This window comes from Aotus nancymaae, unplaced genomic scaffold, assembly GCF_030222135.1.
Source record: "Aotus nancymaae isolate 86718 unplaced genomic scaffold, 86718_ANA_hifiasm-v0.15.2.pri h1tg000210l, whole genome shotgun sequence".
Lineage (NCBI taxonomy): Eukaryota > Metazoa > Chordata > Mammalia > Primates > Aotidae > Aotus > Aotus nancymaae.
In genome coordinates, this window is record NW_026988625.1 from 1,363,904 (window position 1) to 1,387,059 (window position 23,156).

General features: G+C 44.0%; 2 protein-coding genes and 2 gene segments (V, D, J or C); all 4 read left to right on the forward strand.

The window, feature by feature from the left end:
• Nucleotides 1-23,156, forward strand: part of LOC105706714 (immunoglobulin lambda-1 light chain-like) — a 392,758-nt gene that overhangs the window by 314,016 nt on the left and 55,586 nt on the right. The gene's annotated exons all lie outside the window — the stretch shown is intronic.
• Nucleotides 1-23,156, forward strand: part of LOC135273040 (immunoglobulin lambda variable 5-39-like) — a 284,085-nt gene that overhangs the window by 194,462 nt on the left and 66,467 nt on the right.
• Nucleotides 1-23,156, forward strand: part of LOC105706716 (immunoglobulin lambda-1 light chain-like) — a 108,775-nt gene that overhangs the window by 26,157 nt on the left and 59,462 nt on the right.
• Nucleotides 6,452-23,156, forward strand: part of LOC105706715 (immunoglobulin lambda-1 light chain-like) — an 89,807-nt gene continuing 73,102 nt past the window's right edge. Inside the window, exons 1-2 of the mRNA XM_064371882.1 lie at nucleotides 6,452-6,553; nucleotides 6,698-6,995. Coding sequence (XP_064227952.1) covers nucleotides 6,508-6,553; nucleotides 6,698-6,995 — 344 coding nt within the window. The 5' untranslated portion in view covers nucleotides 6,452-6,507. The remainder of the gene's footprint in view (nucleotides 6,554-6,697; nucleotides 6,996-23,156) is intronic.

The window sequence follows — 23,156 nt, forward strand, 5'->3', positions numbered from 1 at the left end:
AACTGAAAACTCTAGTTTCTGTCCAAAATTTTCAGAGTAGATGTTGAAATGCTCAATCTGATGGTTCCTTGAATTTTTATGGAATGAAAAGGGAGCCCGACATGCCAGGTGCTCTGGGTTGAGGGAGAGTTGGAGTTAGATCTCCATGCAGGGAGCCCCGGGGCAGGTGGAGCCACCTCACCCCATGCAGGGACCACAGATGCACCCACAGGGTGAGCTGCAGGATGGATGCTGCCCACCTCCACCCCCCACATCTTCTGCAAATTTCACTCCTTTCTACAACCCCAAGAAGATACGTAGATGTGATGAACTATGTAAAACACACGTCACTCGTCATATCAAAAGCCACTGCAGGCCGGGCGCGGTGGCTCACGCTTGTAATCCCAGCACTTTGGGAGGTCGAGGCGAGTGGATCACGAGGTCAAGAGATCGAGACCATCCTGGTCAACGTGGTGAAACCCCGTCTCTACTAAAAATACAAAAAATTAGCTGGGCATGGTGGCGCGTGCCTGTAATCCCAGCTACTCAGGAGGCTGAGGCAGGAGAATTGCCTGAACCCAGGAGGCGGAGGTTGCGGTGAGCCGAGATCGCGCCATTGCACTCCAGCCTGGGTAACAAGAGCGAAACTCTGTCTCAAAAAAAAAAAAAAGCCACTGCAGGCCACCCTGGTCAACAGAAAACCCATTCCCCTCTCCATCAACTACACATCCCCAAATAATTAATCTCCAGAAACATAACAACAATAGCCATGAAAATCTATGTAATATATTTCATAAATAATGTCATGTTGATAACGTGAAAATGATAGTATTTTGTTTTATTGACATAAAATATACTATTATATAAATTTACTTATCTTCTTATATTTAACATGGTGACTAGACACTGGGGGTCACAGGAGGATCGTGTCACACCGTTATTGGACAGAGCTGGTCAGGACTCTTACAGGTGACAGGTGCTGTCGAGTAACCTGGTGCAGGAAGCCCCATCTCCACCAGACGATGTAAGTGAACCCAGGAAGAGGCACTGGAACAATAGAGAGGAGAACCTGTTTGTGAGGAAGACAGTGCCCTCGGGCCCTGCTCCTGCTCCATCCTACGTGAGCCACATCCGTCTCACTGTGGATCATTTCGTGCCCTGCCTGAGCTCATGACTGGGGGGATCTCGCAGGTCTGGCTGTGTGGTCACTGCTGTTTCATGTAGTTCTGGATGTAACAAAGACCATGAACACGGAAGAGATTGTTTTCAAAAGGTAAATAATAGTCTACTGCACATACATAGACTTGTTGCTAAATCCCATGGGTCTACAGTAGGATTCTCCTCTGAAGCTTTGCTTAAAGCACAGGGTTTCAGTTCCTGTGCCCAGTTCTATTATGGTGGAGTCTGCTAGTTTCTCTGGCCTAATAGCAGGACACTCACATCGCCTCCTGCACCTGCTGCAGAGCCTTTCTGCTCTTGGCCCCAAAACGATGGGTGACACAGTTCTCAGACCTATGATTTACGGTGTCAGTATTCAGGCCTCGGGGGTCCCTGATGGCTTCTCTGGCTCCAGGTCTGGAAACACAGCCTCCATGACCATCTCTGGGCTCTAGGATGGGGATGATGCTGGTTATTACTGCAGCTCATATAGGAGAGGCGGCTCTTCCCACAGTGGTCCAAGTTCATGGGGAATTGAGACCCAAACTTGCCCCCGGCTCTCTGGCTCTCCCTTGCTCTGAAGACGGTTCTTCACCCTGTGCAAGCGGCTTCCTGCAGCACGGCCTTGAGAATTCCTCTCTCTCAGATCCTCTCCTTTCTCACCACGAAGTTCAAAAGGAAACCTGCTTTGTGATTTCTCATCCAGGACAGGGACAGCTTCCTTTTGCTTGTGTGCTGTGGTCCTCGAATGTGCAACTATTTTTAGCTCTTCAAATGCAGGCACCTGGTAAGAAGAAGTTGCCTGACTGGTGCAGTCGCTGCTGTTTTTAGGGATGTCCTCACCCTAGATGCATCCCCATCTCCGACACTGTGCAGACCAATCTGGACAGAAGTCATTACGAGGATTTCAAGAAACTGCATCTTACTCCACTCTGTGTCCCAATGCTCTGGTGAAGATGGCAATCCTGGCTGGGTTATTTCTCTGCCCATCTGTCCTGAAGCGGCGACCACTGTGAGGAGATCTGAACATGTTTTTGAGGGTTAAGAACAAGAGGAAACTGTTGTTTTTCTTTTCTTTTTTTTTTTTTTTTTAATGAGACAGAGTCTCATTCTGTCACCAGACTGGAGCACAGTGGCACAATGTCAGCTCACTGCAACCTCAGACTTGCAGGTTCAAGCAATTCTTCAGCCTCCCGAGTAGCTGGAATTACAGGTGCCCACCACCATGTCTGGCTAATTTTTGCATATTTAGTAGAGACGGGATTTTCCATGTTGGCCAGGCTGGTTTTAAACTCCTGACTTCAGGTGATCTCATCCCCCTGGCCTCTCAAAGTGGTGGAATTACACACATGACCCACTGCATCTGGCCGTGTTTTTCTTATTTTTCCTCCTTCTCTTTTCCTCGATACCTCAGGTTGCTGAGCTGGGGAGATTTTGAGTGACAGGCTCAGTGCTCCCTCAAAATCCCCCTCTATCACATTGCTGAGGCCCTGTCCTGGAAACTCCAAAAGCGGATGGTCTCCCTATAGAACAGGAGTTTCCAAAATGGCTCCACTGGGAAGAGTTAACCTGAGTCCATTCCTTCTTCCTCGTTGACATCCAGCATTTGTAATTTCCATGGGTGTCAATACTTCTGTAGCTGAAATCTTTATCAATCTACTAAAGCTAAGAATGAATTTAATAAATATTCAGACATATTTGCATCCAGTATTTAAATTTTATGAGTGAATTGGTAAACATAGCCATTACTATATATAGTTTAGGCTTCATAAACTTGTATTAAATGGATTTTATGAAAAACGAAGTAACCATTTTACTATATGTGTATCCTATATTAACATGTTGTGTACCTGAAATATCCACAAGAATATTTATTTCCAAAACCAAATTGTGTTTATTGTCTATTAATTGCATAAATTTGCTCCCTAACAGTTAGCATGTTAGGAGAACACGTGTTTGTGATCTTGTCACTTCAGTGCATCTGGAATTTGAGAGCAGTTTAGATTTGTGGTTCTGGCTGTGGGTTGATTATGAAGTTATAGCCAAGCTGTCAGGCCAGGCTGCATTCAGAGGCCAGAGCAGGTGGCCAGGCCCAGCCTGAGGGGGCTTCCACTGTCCCTAACTTATTTGGTTGATGTGGAAAAGCTCAGAGGAAAAGGAGAGAGTGGAATGTGAGGCCTTCGTCCTGGCCCCCTTGTCAAAGACCATCCCACGCATACACCATTTCCTGTTATTTCCTGTGACATCCTAGGCATAGAGCACTGCCCCATTCATTCTAAGGCTGCAGAGTTTTCCACAATAGAGTTTTAGCCATGCAGCCTGTAATGGTTATCACCATGAGTTTGATCTTACAAATAACACTGCAGCGAGCATCCCTATGCAGACTCCTTTGAGTTCATGTGTGTGTATGACCATAGGATAAATTTCCAGAAGTGGAATTGTGGGGTCAAGAGGATGTGCATTTGTAACCTTTACCCATTGTTTTCTCATTCCCCTCCAGAGGGGTTCTACAATAACGTAAAAATGACAGCCCTAATCTTGATTGGAATTCATTGGTGGAAGTACAAATTTTTGCCAATCTATCAGATATAAAAAGTTATCTTGTTACACTTTGATTTTTGATTTCTCCTGTTTGCTTGAGGTTGAGCATTTGCTCAAATATTTCAGCACTCATTCCTTTTTAGGATTTGGTAAACTTTTTCTTAAATGTCCAGATAAGAAGTATTTTAGTCTTTGCCACACATAAGTCAACTTTGGGGATAACGTGTAGGTACCGATAGCACCATGTGCAATATAATCATTAAAAAATATAAAAACCAGTGTCAGTTCTGAGGCCATTTTTAAAAAGGTGTCAGTCCAGGTGCGTCCCACAGGATGTGGTTTAATGGTCCCTGGTTTGTAAGGTCATTTGAAGTTGGAAAATTGCACCAGCGTGTGTTTTGGGTGGAGGTCTCCTTGTGAGGGTCACTGTATTTCACCTCCTCTAGTGACCTGAGGTTTTTCTTCGGATAAGAACATACTTGTCCCATCTATTTGATGGGATCTTGTGTCTGCTCAAGACAGCCGTGTGTCACAATCTCATGACTTTCATCTTCATCCCTTTGCTTTCAGTTTTGTGAGAGCTTTCGTATATCAGGAATAGAGACTCCTCCCAGGTGGAAAATTAGAGGGAGAGGGAGCAGCAAATGGGCAAGGAAGCTTGCATCAAGTTGGGAGTGATCCAGCGAGGGCTGCGATAAAAGGTCTTAAAATCAGCCTTGTAGCTGAAACCAAAAATGCACAAGGTTACTGGTGTTCTGAACATCATAAGCAAATGAATAAATGAAGTTCAAGTTTTAAATGTATTACAAATTTTTATAAAGCACACAGATTGTAAAACTCAGAATGTAACAATGGGATAAAGAAGAGACTTCGAGATTTTAAACTGTAAGTCCCCCAACTAAGTTGCCGTGAGAAGGACAGGATGTGATAGTGGAAATATGTTATCCTGCAAATTATCATTTTGTGTAAAGGAATAGTTTCCCTTTCCAGATGAAAGAAACATCTTCTGGAACATCCTTCTCTCCCACTGTCAAAGCACCATTAAGCCACAAGTAAACTGAAGCATGAAGTAGGAAACAATTACCCTTTTATATAACCATTGAGAGGTTTCTTTATTTGTACCCCAAACTGTTGATGCTCAGTGCTGAAATTGGATTTAGTAATTTAATATGCTTACAAGAGATTAATTTTCTTTGGGCTATGTTATTTCTGTGTATGATTTATCTTACTCAGACATATGCTGCTCTAGAAACAATTTAACTTCTGTGTATTTCGGTTATATTTTCTTATCAATTATGGTGCTTTCCCAAATGCTGTCAGAAATAGCCCATGGCTACTGATTATAAAATTTAATTTTATTGGCATTTAAATTATTATATTCTCTATTTTAAGAATGTGAATTTTTCACATCTAACTCAAAAATGTTGCCGATGTTGACTCACTGCTTTATTTCCCGTTTAATAAACCAGAAATACGAGAACAGGAGACTAGAGATGAACCGCCCCCCTAAAGCTGTTTTCCTTTAAACCCTCAGGATGAATCACCCTGGAGAATCACCCACACTTAATTTGAATTATATATAAATAAGAGTTGGGTCTTAGAGTTGGTGCTGAGTTAGTTTAGAATTTGGGCTGCTAGGATGAGGTAAATGTTTTTACAAGTGAGAGAGACATGAGTTTTTTGGAGTCCATAGGGTGGGGGCTTATTGGATGAATTATGCCCCCCAAAATCCATGCATTGAAGCTGTAACGCACAGTGTGTGACTGAAATTGCACATAGGGTTTTTAAAGAGGTGACGAGGTGAAAATGAAGAAATTGGGGTAGATTCTTATCCAATATGACTGGCCTCCTAAAAGAAAAGTTTTGCACACACAGAAAACAGACGCCAGTGGCGAGTGTGCAGAGGAAACATCACGCGAGGACACAGCAAGGGGCAGCCCCTGCAAGCCACGGACAGAGGCCTCAGGGGAAACCACACAACCAACACCTCTATCGTGGATTTTCCGGCCTCAGAAATGGGAGAAAACACGTTTCTGCCATTTAGGTCACTAGTTCTTTTGTATAATTTTCAGGAGCTCTAGCAAATAAAAACAAGAGAGACTCCAAAGACCTTAGATGAGGGAGAAGGAGGAGGCGGGGCAGGGCAAAGGAGGCGGGGCAGGGAGGTGCTCGAAGGCCAGGCTCTGAGGTGCATCTTCCGGATGGAATCTGGACTCCACTCACTACTGCCTGGAGGGCTTGTGAAAAACATTTACCCTCCTAATAATGATTCAGTAATATAGATGGGCTTTGAGCATAGGGCTCCCATCATCCTATCTATATTATAAAAGTCTTCTTGAGGTAACACTTGTAAAGGTCTCACCAATGCATCTGACATGTATTATGGGCCTGTAAGTAGCCCTTCTGAGTGATCTAATGATGTACAGAAAATTCTATTCACGCTGTGTGCACCAGGGGGCACTGTGAGGTTTAGTCTGAGGCTCCTAATGAGTCCAAGTCCCCTGGTAATGCTCAAGTGCAAAGGGCATGACTGCTGCTTCCTTTGAGGCCTCTTCTATTGGGTAAATCTGAAAACACACCTGGCCCTTCGTATGACCTTGGGAAATTACTCAGAGAAGGCCCTCAGGCTCAGGGCAGACAAGAACCGGGACAAATATTTCAGGGAATGGAGAACAGATTTGCATCCACTGCTCACCAGAGCCACCTAACAAGACACAAGAATAAAGGAAGTCGATTTGCATGAAGAGCTTCCCCTTCCTATGATAAGAAAGGCCTGAAGGTTCCTCTTTAGCTGTGGGCTCAGAGACAGAGCTCTGGGGTGTCTCCACCATGGCCTGGACCCCGCTCCTGCTCACCCTCCTCACTCTCTGCACAGGTGCTGCCTCCCAGAGTTCAGCCCCTGCAGAACCAGGGATTGGCCTAGACCTGACCTTTAGCTCAGCACAGGGAGCGATGCAGGGGGTAAGGCTCTGGGAATGAGACCCTCATCCTCAGACACCTCTCCTGTCCTCTCTTGTAGGCTCTGTGGTTTCCTCTGCGGTGACTCAGGACACTGCAGTGTCTGTGGCCTTGGGACAGACAGCCAGGATTACCTGCCAGGGAGATGGCATAGGAACCTATTCTGCAAGCTGGTACCAGCAGAAGCCGGGCCAGGCCCCTGTGCTGGTCATCTACGGTAACAACAACCGGCCCTCAGGGATCCCTGACCGATTCTCTGGCTCCAGCTCAGGAAACACAGCTTCCTTGTCCATCACTGGGGCTCAGGTGGAAGATGAGGCTGACTATTACTGTAACTCCTGGGACAGCAGTGGTACCCATCTCACAGTGATACAGACAGATGGGGAAGTGAGACAGAAACCCCTTCCCTCTCTGTGTCACCCTCTCTCTCCAGCCCCAGCAGGACTGTGAACAAAGCCATAAGCAGGGCTGGCCCAGTTCACCTGGATCTGAGACCTTCCGACTGCCCTTCCCTGCAGCCCTCCAGGCAGGCTCTGCAGAAGGGGGATTGGGATAGGATTTGAGGCTGGAAGGACCACGCTGTTCTGCTGTAGTCTGGACTGAGTGTGTCTTGGCTCAAGATGCCCTGAGTGGAAGGACAGTAAGAGAGAGACAGACAGCCATGGAGTGTCCATGGTCTCTGGAGTTCCTCTTATGTAATGACTGAATCTAACACAATGCCTGTACTCTGTGGCCCAAATGCCCTGGACTATTTTTTAGAACTTCACATGTTCCACTGAGACCCTCAAGCCCCAGCTCCTGATGTTCTGAACAGGAAAGTCTTTCCTAGTGAGCACTGTGGCATCCCTTGGCATCCCCGGCTTCCTATGGCTCTTTCCCACTGAAAAATGCCATTGAGTGCACAGAACAGCTTCATGCCAAGATATGCCTCCTTCAGAATGTGGTTCAAGAACATGACTGCCTGAGGCCTTAATCTCAAAGCCATGCTTTAATTTATGGTGACCTTGAAATGCCTCCTAGCTGAGCGGTCGGTGGTAACACATTCCCAGTCACGCCTCCCACACTTCTTTCCTGAGAGTATATCCTGAAATCCTACTGCACGGACCCTTCCCCCTCAGAGTAGGATTCCAGGGACTCAAAACATTAAAAAAAAAACAAAAACAAAACAGTCTAGTGGAAAGAGTATCAAAAAGAAGAGAGTCACACAAAGAGAGAACTCTGAAGTCTGCAAATATTCATGCACTGATGAGCACTTCTGTGTGAAGAAACTCTCGAAAGAGAAAAGAACCACCCGAGACACTTGAAGGAACACTCTAAAAAGCGCATGTGTGTGCGCATACACACTCACACTCATACACACACACTCATACACACACTCATACACATACACACACACTCATACACATACACACACTCATACACACACACTCATACACATACACACACACTCATACACACACTCACACACAGACACACACACTACAGTCACAGAAGAAAGGCCTGAGTTACAGGGCATGAGGCGGACTCCTCAGAAGAGCTTTGCCTCAGAACTGGAAAAATGTCACCCTAGACAAATGGCCACTAGGTCTCAACTATGAAAGTGTAAAAGCAAACAGAAAATCCAAGCGGGTTTCAAGTAACTTTACTGAATTCAACAATAAAAGACAAAGGTAGAGAATGAAATGCAAAAGAATTCTAAACCCAGCAGGAAAAATGTGCAATACCTTCGTCCTGCCAATATTTCCTGCAAGGTAACCAGAAAATCTATGCTATGTCATGCAGAAAAAGAAATCAGTCCAAAGCGGCAATAAAATTGCACACGATAGACCACACAGGCAAGGATACGAAAGCAACTCTCGCAACGCTATTGTTTTACTTGTTCATGAGGATACAGGATTGAACAAGCATGTAAAGAGGAGACATAAAAAACACCGAAGAGTCGCCAATGTGAGTCACTTTACGAGAATTTCCACACACGGAAACAGTCTCACTGAATTTAAGGAATTCCAGCCTGAAAACACTGTCCCTGGAAAGTCTCCGAGACTATAGACCACCTGACCGTGTGCCTGTGGCTCCAGGAACTCCAGAGGCTCCAGCTGGCAAGAACAATGTGCAGATGTGGCTACGATGGGATCACTGGTGAGGCCTGGCCTGGCAGGGCCTGCCCTGGGCTGCCCTGTGGTACCTGGGGGCACCTTTGGATTTGGCCAATGGTGCCTGGGCTGAGGGATGCGCCTGCGTTGCATAGTGGGAAAAGGCTCTCACTCTGGGCCCTCCTGAAGCAGGGGCCTGGAAATGTGGGGGTGCAGCATGAGAACATCTTGCTCTCCTGAGTGTCTCCCACCATGGGAGCTGGCTACAGGGCTGTCTCTAGGATGTGGGTGCCTGGAGACAGTTCTAAGTTCTGTTAGGGTCTGTCACCAAGGAAGAGAAGTCACTTCTTTAAGGTTCTGTCCCCTTGGCCCCTTCCTTTCATAAGGCCTACTCTGAATGCCCTGGGCTGCTGGCTGCTCACCCTCCCCCCAGGTCAACTCCTTCCCTGCACATAGGTAAGTCCGCCCAGGGCCTGCTTGTACACCTGCGCCTGATGTGCACCTGGGGCCTAGGAATCCACTTGGGGCTTGTGATTCAACAGGAGCCTAATGTTGATTAAAACCAATTTTGATTATTCCTGTAGAGGAGGGAAGGCCTCCTAGCAACAAGAAGCACAGTTTCACATCAAATATGTAAAATTGATCAAAATCTTGTGGAGGACTGAGTATCTTAATTTTAATCACCAAATTGTTAACTTTTTGATAACTATTTAAGGTTATAATGAAAAATAAAACAATGGTAATAAAATGACAGTTGCAGAGAATGCAACTGAGTTTCTCATTTGTGGTTTGAACACTCAAAGTCCCCACCTAGTTGTGGTCATAATTTTCTACCTTAATCTTCCTGTTTCTACGATTAAAAAAAAATGCAATGACAGTGGTGGTGATGATGGTTTAAGTACACAACTGAGGTTTAGTGGCAGAAACATCAGGTGCTCCCAGTTACAGTGCAGCTGTTCTTAGTGGGGTGAGAAAATCAATCTTGTTTTCTATATACATGGGGAGCAGGCGTACATGTGGGAATGACTGCATTTCTCTGGACTTAGGTTTTTCACAGAAGAGCTACAGTTTTTATCCTCCACTCTTCATTCTATGGTCAAAAACCATGGAAGACAAAAGAGCATTTCAACCTGAGACTCCGTTACCAGAACTGCACCTGCCCCACCTCCATGCAACCACATATGCCTGTCTGTGCTGAGCCAGAGGGTTCACATGTGGCACAGACTGAGGTCAGACTCCGTGATCCCCACCATCCCAGGTGGCAGGTATTTTCTGGGGTCACCTGGAGGAGGGAAGCTCCTGGGCTCCATCTTCTTCACCAGCAGGGGGCAGCAGAGCTGCAGAGACAAGAGACTGGGTCTGCCCAGGAGGAGGCTAAGAGGGAGGCCATCCCTGAAGGCTCAAGAGGTTTCCAAGGATCGGTCCTTAGTCTGGAAGTCTGGTAAGGTGCCTCGTATCCCCTCGGGCTGCAGTAACCCAGTCCTGAGGGTTAGACTCACACAGTCATCCAGGACACCGACAGGAGCCCGGACACAGTGAGGGCCTCACCTGGGAAATGCAGCTGGAGGTGCCGGGCCCTGGGGTCAGCCTGGGCAGCTCCCGCAGGGCTGGGATTCCCTGGGAGATGCCCTGAGGTCGAGGTGCTCTAGGAAGGGGGCACAGTGTGAGAGGCCGGGGCTCCCAGGGCCTGAGTCCTTCACCCAGGATGGCGACCTGAGCCTCCTGCCACTCTCAGGAGCTTATCCCTGACTGCCCAGCAGCATCCTGGAGAGCTGAGCCTTCTGTCCTGGGCACTTCCAGAGATGCCCAACCCCTCATCCCTCCGCCTCTTCTTTTAGCTCCAGGCAGACTCTGACTCACGGGGCAGCTCTTGTGCTCAGGGGAGTCTCAGGTAGGTGTGGTGAGGCATTCAGGGCCCTGGTCTCTGGATGGGACATCACCAGCCTCCTTGAGGAGACGCTGTCCAGAGGAAAGGGGGCTCTCACCTGCCTCAGGCCACAGCTCTGACTATGGGGCTGCCCTTGGGTCAGTGACAGGATCTGCCTGGCTGGAGGGTCAAAGAGCCACCCACCCTCCAGAGCTCATGCTCTGTGCATGGACTGGTGTCCTGGGACCCTCATGGAGACCACAGGGCCTAAACTTAGTTTCTTAGTCAGGTCTGGGTTTTGGGGGCTTTTTACAAGTTTACATGAAAGATTGATGGGAAAAATGTAAGGAATAGAAGAGTGAAGATGTGAACTGCTAGGCTATTTGGAGGGATGTGGAGATGCCATAGAAGGAGCAACACCATGTGTGAAATGACACTGGACTGTGTGTGATGAATGCACAATGCAGGTGGTTTCTCATTAAGCACACTGCCACACAGGACATGACCAGCAATGATCCTAATGACAGAAACACATTCTAATGAACTGACGGCACTGTGGAAATAAGTGATTCTGGGGGGCTCAGAGCAGAGATGAAGGAGGAGGAAGAATAATGGATCTGTGGTCCACCTGCTGCTGAGTCAGGTGTCATCAATGATAAGTCATCAGCAGGGCCCAGCTCAGCCCCAGACTGGGCTACTCAAAGACCCACAGCCCCACTGAGCCTGCCCCTGGACAGACCACAAGATACCATAGTTTGAAAAAGTGACCATGTGGTCAATTCCCAGGGAGGTTACTGTGATCACAGACTTTGAAGCCCAAGGCTGATCTTTCAACCAGAGAAGCAGAAGAAAGAAGCCAGGGACCCCCCCCTTCCTCCTCAGCCTCCTGCGCTGCCCCACAACTGGTTTTAGTGGCATCCCTCACTGAGAGTCCTAGAGGATGTACATTTGCACAAGCACCAAACAATTACTGCCCCAAAGGGCTTGAGAGGGAATAAGAGAAACCTGGGGAGCCCAGCTGTGCTGTGGGCTCAGGAGGCCGAGCTCTGGGTACCTCACCATGGCCTGGACCCCTCTCCTGCTCCCCCTCCTCACTGTGCACAGGTGCTGCCCTTTAGGCCCTGCCCCAGGCTCAGCTCCTCAGACTTCAAGCTGGGCCTGCCCCAAACCCCAGGCTCATCCCAGCACAGCCTCGGAGGGGACCCCGTGGGAAGGCATTCATCATTTACAAGCCTCCTCTCCTGTCCTCTCTTGCAAGCTCTGTGGCCTCCTATGAGCTGACACAGCCACCCTCGGTGTCCATGGCTCCTGGAATGATGGCCAGGGTCACCTGCTCTGGAGATGTGCTAACAAAAAAACAGGTTTACTGGTACCAGCAGAAGCCAGACCAGGCCCTGTGCTGATTATCTATGAGGATAGCAAGTGATCCTCAGGGATCTCTGAGAGATTATCTGGCTCCAGCTCATGGACCAGCGTCACCTTTACCATTAGTGGAGGCCAAGCTGAGGACAAGGCTGACTTTTACTGTCAATCATGGGACAGCAGTGGTACTTATCCCAAAGTGACATAGACAGATGGGGGAAGTGAAACACAAACTCCTTCCCTGTCTGTGTCACCCTCTTCCTCCTTCCCCAGGAGAACTGTGCGCAAAGCCTTGAGCAAGGTCTGGCCCACCGTTCACCCATATCTGAGCACCCCAGGCTGCCCTTCCCTCCAGTCCTCCATGCAGGATCTGCAAAAGGTGGGTCAGGAGAGGATTCGGGGCTGGCAGGACCAGGCTGTCCTGTGTTTGCTTGCCCAGGGTGTGAGTTGTGGATGGAGGATCTGAGTGGAAGGCTGGAAAGAGGGCGACATCCACACAGCCATGAAAAACCCAGGGGGACGAGGGGGGACCCTCAGCTCTCAGTTCATTTCAGTCATTATTATTGTGTCCCCTGGAAGAAGCAATTCTCTTCTGCAACTAAGATCTCTAGTCCAGCAAAGCAGAAGAACACAGGGAGAGAATGTATCATTTTTGCTAGTGGATCCCTAGGCATAATAGTGAGTGAAGCCAGTCCCACCTTCAGCCTTTGATTCTGGTCTCATGAATCCTGGCTGCTGTGGGAGAAGCTGCACCACATACCGGGACCTGATTTACAGCATATGCCCCATCCTGGAAGATGTGAGCTCATCCCTACACGTCGGCCACCTCACTGGCACAATAAACGACTCTTTAAACAACTGTTAAACGTTTTCCTGACATGAATCCATATGCTGAATATTTTAAGAGTCTCATGCTCTACCGACTGAGCTAGTTGGGTTGAATATTTTATTGCAGTTAACAGTACTACCTAAATTGGCTGTGTAAACTGCAAAGACTTCAAAAATGTTGTTGTTGTTGTTGTTGTTGATAAAATTAGAACTGCTTTTAATTTATTCAATGCCTTTGAATCCAATGTTTATAATTAATGAGCTGATGGAAGACTTAGTCAACTTAGGAAGTCATAGTACTTTTGGAAATGGAAATATATTTATTTAGTCAAGTGAGTTCTTGTAGAATAGATGAACTAGTCTTGTCAAAGTGCATGCAGAAGTTAAATGAAAATGATAGTGCCTGATTATCTTATTGGAAAACGTTAATGCGTGCTTGGAAACATTGAAGTATCTGAATCTACCTTATCCATGTAAATATTATGTAATCTAAATGCAGATGAAGTATTTATGATGAAAATATAGTGTCCAAATTGAGATATGCTATAAGTATCTTACACAATTAGGATTTAAAAGATTTGGTATGAAATAAAAAAGAATACTACAATATATGTCATAAATAACTTTAACTTGATTTACATGTGTAAATTATTTTTGATATACTGGAATAAATAAATATATTCCTGAAATAATATCTTTTTCATTTTTAAAGTAGCAACTAGAAAGTGAACATTCCTGTGAGGCTCACGTTGCACTGCCATTGGACAGGGCTGGTCTGGACTTCCCTCAGGCAAGAGGTGACTTGTGACCAGCAAGGGGCAGCAGTGCTGCAGTGGGGAAGCTTCTGGGAGAGGCCAGGGCTGCACAGGTGCATCCTAAGGACCCCAGCCCTGAAGGGAATCAACAAGGGCTCAAAGGACCTTCCCTGCTGAGTCAGGTGTCATCAATGATCTCTCAGCAGGGTCCTGCTAGGGACCTGCTACTCCATTCTGTCTCTTCGGGCTGTGGCAACCACATTCCGAGGGTCAGGCTCAGAGCCGACTTTCCAGGAGATGGACTGAGACCAGGCACCAATGAACCTCCTTCCTGGAAATGTGTCTGAAAGATGCCTGTTTGGTTTCACAAACCAAATTTTATTAATGGGTCAAGAAGACCTAATAGACATCAACAGAACTCTCCACCCCAAATCAACAGAATATACATTATTCTCAGCACCTCATCACACTTATTCTAAAATTGACCACATAATTGGAAATAAAACACTCCTCAGCAAATGTAAAAGAATGGAAATTATAACAACCAGTCTCGCAGACCACAATGCAATCAAATTAGAATTCAGGATTAAGAAACTCACTCAAAAGCACACAACTACATGGAAACTGAACAACCTGCTCCTGAATGACTACTAGGTAAATAATGAAATGAAGGCAGAAATAAAGATGTTCTTTGAAACCAATGAGAACAAAGACCCAACGTACCAGAATCTCTGGGACACATTTAAAGCAGAATGTAGAGGGAAATTTATAGCACTAAATGTCCAAAAAAGAAAGCAGGAAAGATCTAAAACTGACATTCTAACTTCACAATTAAAAGAACCAGAGAATTAGGAGCAAACAAATTCAAAGGCTAGAAGAAGACAAGAAATAACTAAGATCAGAGCAGAACTGAAAGAGATAGAGACATGAAAAACCCTTCAAAAAATACATGAATCCCGGAGCTGGTTTTTTTGAAAAGATCAACAAAATAGATAGACCACTAGACAGACTAATAAAGAAGAAAAGAGATTATAATCACATAGACACAATAAAAAATGACAAAGGGGATATCACCACTGATCCCCAAAAAAAATACAAACTACCATCAAAGAATACTATAAACACCTCTATGCAAATAAACTAGAAAATCTAGAAGACATTGATAAATTTCTGGACATACACACACTCCCAAGTCTAAACCAGGAAGAAGTTGAATCCCTGAATAAACCAATAAAAAGTTCTAAACTTGAGGCAATAATTAATAGCCTAGCAACCAAAAAAAGTCCAAGACCAGATGGATTCACAGCTGAATTCTACAAGAGGTACAGAGAAGAGCTGGTACCATTTCCTCTGAAACTATTCTAAACAATAGAAAAAGAGGGAATCCTCCCTAACTCGTTTTATGAGTCCAGCAGCTTCTGATACTAAAACCTGACAGAGATACAACAAAATAAGAAAATTTCAGGCCAATATCACTGATGAACATCGATGCAAAAACCCTCAAAAAATAATGGCAAACCGAATCCAGCAGCACATCAAAAAGCTTATCAACCACAATCAAGTTGGCTTCATCCCTGGGATGCAAGGCTAGTTCAACATAGGCAAATCAGTAAACATAATCCATCACGTAAACATAACCAGTAACAAAAAACACATGATTATCTCAATAGATGCAGAGAAGGCCTTTGATAAAATTCAACACCACTTAATGCTAAAAACTCTCAATAAACTAGGTGTTGATGGAACGTATCTCAAAATAATGAGAGGTATTTATGACAAACCCAAAGCCAATATCATACTGAATAGGCAAAAACTGGAAGCACTCCCTTTGAAAACCGACACAAGACAAGAATGCCCTCTCTCACCACTCCTATTCAACATAGTATTGGAAGTTCTGGCCAGAGCAATCAGGCAAGAGAAAGAAACAAAGGGTATTCAACTAGGAAAAGACAACAAACTGTCTCTGTTTGCAGATGACATCATTATATATTTAGAAAACCCCACCGATTCAGCCCAAAATTTCCTTAAGCTGATAAGCAACTTCAGAGAAGTCTCAGGATACAAAATCAATGTGCAAAAATCTCAATAACAGACAAACAGAGCCAAATCATGAGTGAACTCCCATGCATAATTGCTACAAAGAGAATAAAATATCTAAGAGTACAACTTACAAGGGATGTGAAGGATCTCTTCAAGAACTACAAACCAGTGCTCAAAGAAATAAAAGAGGACACAAATAATGGAAAAACATTCCATTCTCATGGATAGGAAGAATCAGTATCGTCAAAATGGCTATACTGCCCAAGTAATTTATAGATTCAATGCTTTCCCCATCAAGATACCATTGACTTTCTTCACATAATTGGAAAAAACTACTTTAAACTTCTTATGGAACCAATATGAGCCCGCATAGCCAAGACAATCCTAAGCAAAAGGAACAAAGCTGAAGGCATCACACTACCTGAGTTCAAACTATACTACAAGGCTACAGTAACCAAAACAGCATGGTACTGGTACCAAAACAGATATATAGACCAATGGAACAGAACAGAGGCCTCAGAAATAACACCACACATCTACAACCATCTGATTTTTGACAAAACTGGCAAAAACAAGCAATGGGGAAAGAATTCCCTATTTAATAAATGGTGTAGGAAAAACTGGCTAGCCATATGCAGAAAACTGAAACTGGACCCTTTTCTTACACCTTATACAAAAATCAACTCAAGAGGGATTAAAGACTTTAACATAAAACATAAAACCATAAAAATCCTAGAAGAAAACCTAGGCAATACCATTCAGGACATAGGCATGGGCAAAGACTTCATGACTAAAACACCAAAAGCAATGGCAACAAAAGCTAAAATTGACAAATGGGATCTAATTAAACTAAAGAGCTTCTGCACAGCAAAAGAAACTATTATCAGAGTGAACAGGCAAACTACAAAATGGAAAAATATTTTTGCAATCTATCCATCTGACAAAGGGCTGATATCCAGAATCTACAAAGAGCTTAAACAAATTTACAAGAAAAAAACAACTGCATCAAAATGTTGGTAAAAGATATGAACAGACACTTCTCCAAAGAAGACATTTATGCGGCCAACAAACATATAAAGCTCATCATCACTGGTCATTAGAGAAATGCAAATCAAAACGACAATGAGATACCATCTCATGCCAGTTAGAATGGAGATCATTAAAAAGTCAGGAAACAACAGATGCTGGAGAGGATGTGGAGAAAAAGGAATGCTTTTACACTGTTGGTAGGAGTGTAAATTAGTTCAACCATTGTGGAAGGCAGTGTGGTGATTCCTCAAGGATCTAGAACTAGAAATACCATTTGACCCAGCAATCCCTTTACTGGGTATATACCCAAAGGCTTATACATCATTCTACTATAAGGACACATGCACATGTATGTTTATTATAGCACTATTCACAATAGCAAAGACTTGGAACCAACCCAAATGTCTGGTAGACTGCATAAAAAATACAGACAGGATAACGATAGACTGGATAAAGAAAATGTGGCACATATATACCATGGAATACTATGCAGCCAAAAAAAAGATGAGTTCATGTCTTTTGCAGGGACATGGATGAAGCTAGAAACCATAATTCTCAGAAAACTAACACAAGAACAAAAAAAACAAGCACCACATATTCTTACTCATAAGTGGGAGGTGAACAATGGGAACACATGGACACAGGGAGGGAAACGTCACACATCAGGGCCAGTCGAGGGGTGGGGGACTAGGGGAGGGCAAAACTAGGAGAAATAAATACCTAATGTAGCTGATGGGTTGATGGGTGCAGCAAACCACCATAGCATGTGTAAACCCATGTAACAAAACTGTACATTCTGTACACATACCCCAGAACTTAAAGCATAATTTAAAAAAATTACTCAAGATACTTAGCATGATCTTGTGACTTCAATGCATCAGGAATTGGGAGCGACTTGGTTTGGTGGTTTTGGCTCCCAGTTGATCATGAAGTTGCAGCCAAGCTGTGAGGCTGAGCTGCATTTAGAGGCCAGAGCAGATGGCCAGGCCCAGCCTGAGGAAGGCTGCTACCATACTCTTTGGCAGATGTAGGTCAGCTCAGGGTAAAAGAAAAGAGTGAAGTGAAAGCCACTGTCCTGGTCCTCCATGTCAAAGACCATCTTATGCATGCACCATTTCTCATTCTTTCCTGTGACATCCTAGCGATAGCACACTGCCCCGTTCATTTGAAGGCTGCAGAGTATTACATGGTAGAATTTGAGCCTTGGAGTCTTTAATGGTTATCAACATGAATTTGATCTCACAAATAACACTGCAGTGAATAGCCCTGTGCAGACTCATTTGGGTTCATGTGTGAACATGACCATAGGATAAATTTGTGGAAGTAGAATTTCTGGGTCAAAAGGATTTGTGTTTGAAATTTTCACCTTGTTCTCAGATTTCCCTCCAGAGAATCTCTACCAGTTTACAATGCAGCCACAAATATTTAATCAGAGGACATTGATGAAAGTTTAAATTGTTGCCAACCTATCAGATTTTACAGTGTTATGTTGTTTCAGTTTGATGTTTGATTTCTCCTATTCTGCTTGAGGTTCTGCATTTCAAATATTTCAGTGCTCATTATTTTTTAGGATTTGGTCAACTTTTTCTTAAATGTCCAGATATGACCTATTTTAGTCTTTGCTATCCAGAAGTCAACTTTGAGAATATTATGTGGTACTTACATCATTTACTGTGTAAGCATTTAAAACTATAAAAACCACTCTCAGCTCTGGGGCCACACAAAAACAGGGGCCAGACTAGGGATAGCCCAGAGGATGTGGTTTAATGCTCCCTGGTTTTTAGTGTTCTTGCAAGTTTCAAAATTCCACCAGCATACGTTCTAGGTGGAGATCTCTCTGTGTGTCACTATTTCACTTCCTATGGAGGTTTCAGCTCTTTCTTTGGGTAAGAAAATACTTGTATCATTCATCTGATGAATCTTGGGTCTGCCCAGAACAGTCCTTTGTCACAGTCTCATAACTTTTATCTTGATCCATTTGTTCTAAGTCATGGAGAAGAGCATTAGCATATCAGGAATAGACTCCCCCAAGGTTGAAAATTAGCAGGATGAGGAGTTGCAAAGGGGCAATGAAGCTTGCAGCAAGTCAGGAATAGTACCGAGAAGGCACATAGAAAAGAGCCTTAAAATCAGCATTGTAGCTGAAACCATAAACATACAAGATTGTTGAAGTTCTTGGGATTACAAATAAATGAAGAATGAAGTTTATGCTTTAAATGTATTGGACATTTATATAAAGTATGAAGACTGTAAACCCCAGAATGGAACAGCAAAATAAAGAAGAGAGCTTGAGACTTTAAGCTTTAAAGACCCAAAAAAAGTTGCTAGGAAAAGAACAGGCCTTTGATATTGGAAATGTGTTAATGCTGCAAACTATCATCTTCTGTAAAAGCAGAAATTTTATTATCTTAGGTATAAGAAAATACCTTATGGAGCATCCTTTTTTTCCCACTGTCAAGAATATGTTCACCCCACAAAAAAACTGTAACATTAACTAAGAAACAATCATACTTTGTATTAGTAAATAACATTGACAGGTGTCTTTATTAGCACATGAAAATGTTGATGTTCAATACTAAAATTGGACTTAATAGTTTAATATGCATTCAAAACAGTGATTTTCTTTGGACTATACCATTTTTGTCTACGATTTATCTTATTAAGTCAGACATATTCCATTCTGAAAAAAAATTCAACATTTGATACTTTTTGTTTATTTTCTGTGTTAATTATGACTCTTCCAAACACTACCAGAGATACCCCATGGCTACTGATTATTAAATATAATTTCGTGGACATCTGAATTATTACAAGACTGCACAGTTGAGATTTCTCCCACATCTAACTCACAAACATTGCCGATGCTGACTCACTCATCTCTTTCAATCTTAGCAAATAATGTGGAAGTTTACTTTTTTTTTTAATTGAACTCTAGGTTCTGGAGTACATGTGCAGATCATGAGTGATTTTTGCATAGGTGCATACAGGGCAAGGTAGTTTGCTGCCTCCATCCCCCCATCACCTATACCTGGCATTTCTCCCCACGTTATCCCTCCCCACTCTCCTCACCCCCGCTGTCCCTCCCCTAACCTCCCCCAACAGACCCCAGTGTGTAATGCTCCCCTCCCCGTGTCCATGTGTTCTCATTGTTCAACACCAACCTATGAGTTAGAACATGCAGTGTTTGATTTTCTGTTCTTGTGTCAGTTTGCTGAGAATGATGGTTTCCAGATTCATCCATGTCCCTATAAAAGACACGAACTCATCATTTTTTATGGCTGCATAGTATTCCATGGTGTATAAGTGCCACATTTTGTTTGTCTAGTCTATCACTGATGGGCATTTGGGTTGGCTCTAGGTCTTTGCTATTGTAAACAGTGCCGTGATGAACATACGTGTGCATGTGTCTTTATAACAGAACGATTTATAATCCTTTGGGTATATACCCAGTAATGGAATTGCTGGGTGAAATGAAATTTTTATTTCTAGAAATTACCTACAGTGGAGGTCACGTTTCAGCATGAGATATGGAAGGAATAAACAAACAAATGATATCATCCTCTGAACACTGATATTGAAAAATAAAATGTTATGTGAGAACACTGTGAAAAACCGCATGCCAAAAATTAGATGAAAAGGAAAAATGTCTAAAAACATAAAAACAACTAAGCTGGTTCAAGGAGGTACAGAAAGTCTGATTAGTACTATAACAAGAGTTTAAATTAGTAATTGAAACCTCTCACAAAGAAAGGCCCAGGCATGGAGGGTTTCATTGATGAATTTTACGAACTGTTTAAGGAATTAATAATTATTCATAAACTCTTCCAAAAACACAAGAAAGGGGAACACGAGCAGCTCATTCTAAAAGAGAAACATGAAAAGTCAACTGTAGCCCAGTAGCCTCTATTAAAATAGGTGCAAAACAACCACACTGCAACAGAATACTAGCAAAATATTAAGAGGATTGAACTCCGTGGCTAACTAGTATTCATCCCCAAAATTCAAGGGATTCTTCACCTATGGAAATTCATTATTGTAATGCTCCATATTAATAAAATAAAAGATAAAACCACATGATGATTTCACTAGTCACATCAAATGTTTTCATGTAGGCAGACGTTACTTCCTGTTGTTTTCCCATTCTTGTTAAAGCCTCACAAAAGGTACGGTTCATGGTGCCATTGGATGGGGTGTCACTTCATGCAAACTAATATCTCATATCCAACTGTGAGGATACTTAGCAATAAATGCTAAAAGATTGTAATTTGTGTCAGAGACCGCTTCCTTGGCAAATAATAAGCACAGGCATCTGAAAGATACGTAGGATTTAGGCTGGTATTGGACGAGGAGGTGAGTCACACACAGAAAAAATTTCACTTAGAAAGAAAGTCTCAAAGATGCCTGAACATGGAAGATGGCATAACATGTCTGAGAAATAAACAAAGCCCAGGCTAACTGGAGCTGAATGGAAACAAGGCAAACCACACGAGCCATCTGTTTCTCTCTGGACAACACACTGAGACACTGCCTCCTCCCGACATATCACACATGTGGACTGTAAAAACGTCTGTTCCTAAAACATTTCTTGTGGATCGTAACAGGGTGTAGCACCTGAATCAAGCTCAGTTAAATGAGGACAGGGCAGTTAACCAGCAAGCCCAGGTGGCCTAGGGAGCACATCAGGGTGACAAGACCATGTTGTCAAAAGCAGAGGAAGTGAGATTTTCCATTGTGGCTGAGACCAGAGCATCGGAAATGTCAATGGGTACACAAAAACCACATCGGGTCTGGTTAAACTGCAGACGCAGCCTCTGCAGGTTTTAGTGTGGCCCCAGATTCTCCATGGCTAATAGCCTCCCAGTAAGTTGACTGATGCTGGTCCTTCAAGGAACACACTTCGGGTGACTTAGCTCCTGTGTACCCTCCTCGCTCAGCACAGCTGAAACTCACCTACAAAACGCACCTTCTGAGAAGCATAAGTGACCTAGTTCTCCTCCACTAACATGCCTCAGTCCATTTTGCTAAAATGGAATGTCTGAATCTGGGTAATTTGTAAAGAAGAAAAGGTTTATTTGGGCCACGCTCCTGACGTCTGTAAAGTTCGGCAGTGAGTCTCTGCATCCAGGGAAGACCCTGAGCCGCTTCCTCTCCTGACAGAAGGTGAAGAGGAGCCGGTGTGTGCAGAAATCAATGGGAAACAGAAGGCAGGTTCTTTCCTAAAAGTGCTGCAGGAATTTAATGATCACATTTATAGAGTATTTTACACAAGCCTGACACAGCTTAGCTGCTCATGAGCTGGCAGCAATGATTGCTGATGTCATTCATGGAAATCGGACCTCAGATGGGGAAACTGCCGTGCAGAGAGTTTGAAAAGGTTAGCGACAAGAAAGACTTCAGTGACTTAAAACCCAGTTCTAGGAGCTGAGGAGAGCAACCCTGCTTTTCCCGTGTCTCAGACACTGCTTCATTGTGAAGTCTGCCCCCGGGGTCTCTTCTCCTCAGTGGCACCAGCACTGCCCTATTGACCAGCAGTCCCCACCTGCCCATTCAGGCCTCTATGATACCTACTGTGAACGGTCACAGATCACAAGCTGATTGCCAACATTGTGCAGATCATCTTGACAGTTTCTGCAAAACTGGGTGCCTCCTCACAGAACCAGGAAGTCAGAAGCAAGGCCAGCTCTAGAGTAAAGCAACTGGGGGAGTAACATGCATCAGAGCACCCGGACACACAAAGGGATTTTGCTGTCGTCCTACTGGGACACATCCTGGTGATGTCTCTGAGAACCAGTGCAGGTCCCTGGAACAGAAAGCCCACTGAACAGGACAGGAGGCTGAGAGGTTGTGCAGTTTGTGCCAGGTGTGAGCTGTGTTGATTGTGCATGCCTGTGTATGTGTGTACATATGTGTACCTGTGCATTTGATGGTGCAAGAATGGCTTGTCAGTGTCAAGTGTCCCAAACTCAAAACTTTCCTGTTTTCCTAAATTATCTCCTTCTTCTATCTTTACTACCTTCGTACTATCATAAGAATAAGGACAATGACTGGGGTAGTAGAAATAGTAGGAGGAGGAATCATGTGTTTAATTACTCATTCATGTGTGTTTCATACACATCAAGCACTCTTCAAAACAATTCATATTTGCTAAATCGCTCAATATCAACCACTCCATGAGCCAAATATTGTCATTATCTCTCCACTTCCAGTTGGAGAATCTATGATATAGATTTTGAGACATGGAAAAGCTGAGGCAAAGAAAGGAAGAGCAACTTGCCTGACGTCAGAACTAGAAAGTGGCTGACCCGGGAGCAGAACCTGAGGTCTTCCAGTCCCAGAGATCCTGTTCCTTAACACCACGCTGTGGCCTGTTGCTGTGCTTTAAGGGAAAGCATTGACAACTCCTTAAGACTCCAGAAAGTTCTCTGTACTTTTCAAAATCAAGTAACTCATATTTGCAGTGATCTGCAGTGCAGCAGGAATACTCTGGTGTTGAGGGTTCTACTAGAACTATGATTTCAATGATTTTAAAATGTTTCAGTAGCCACA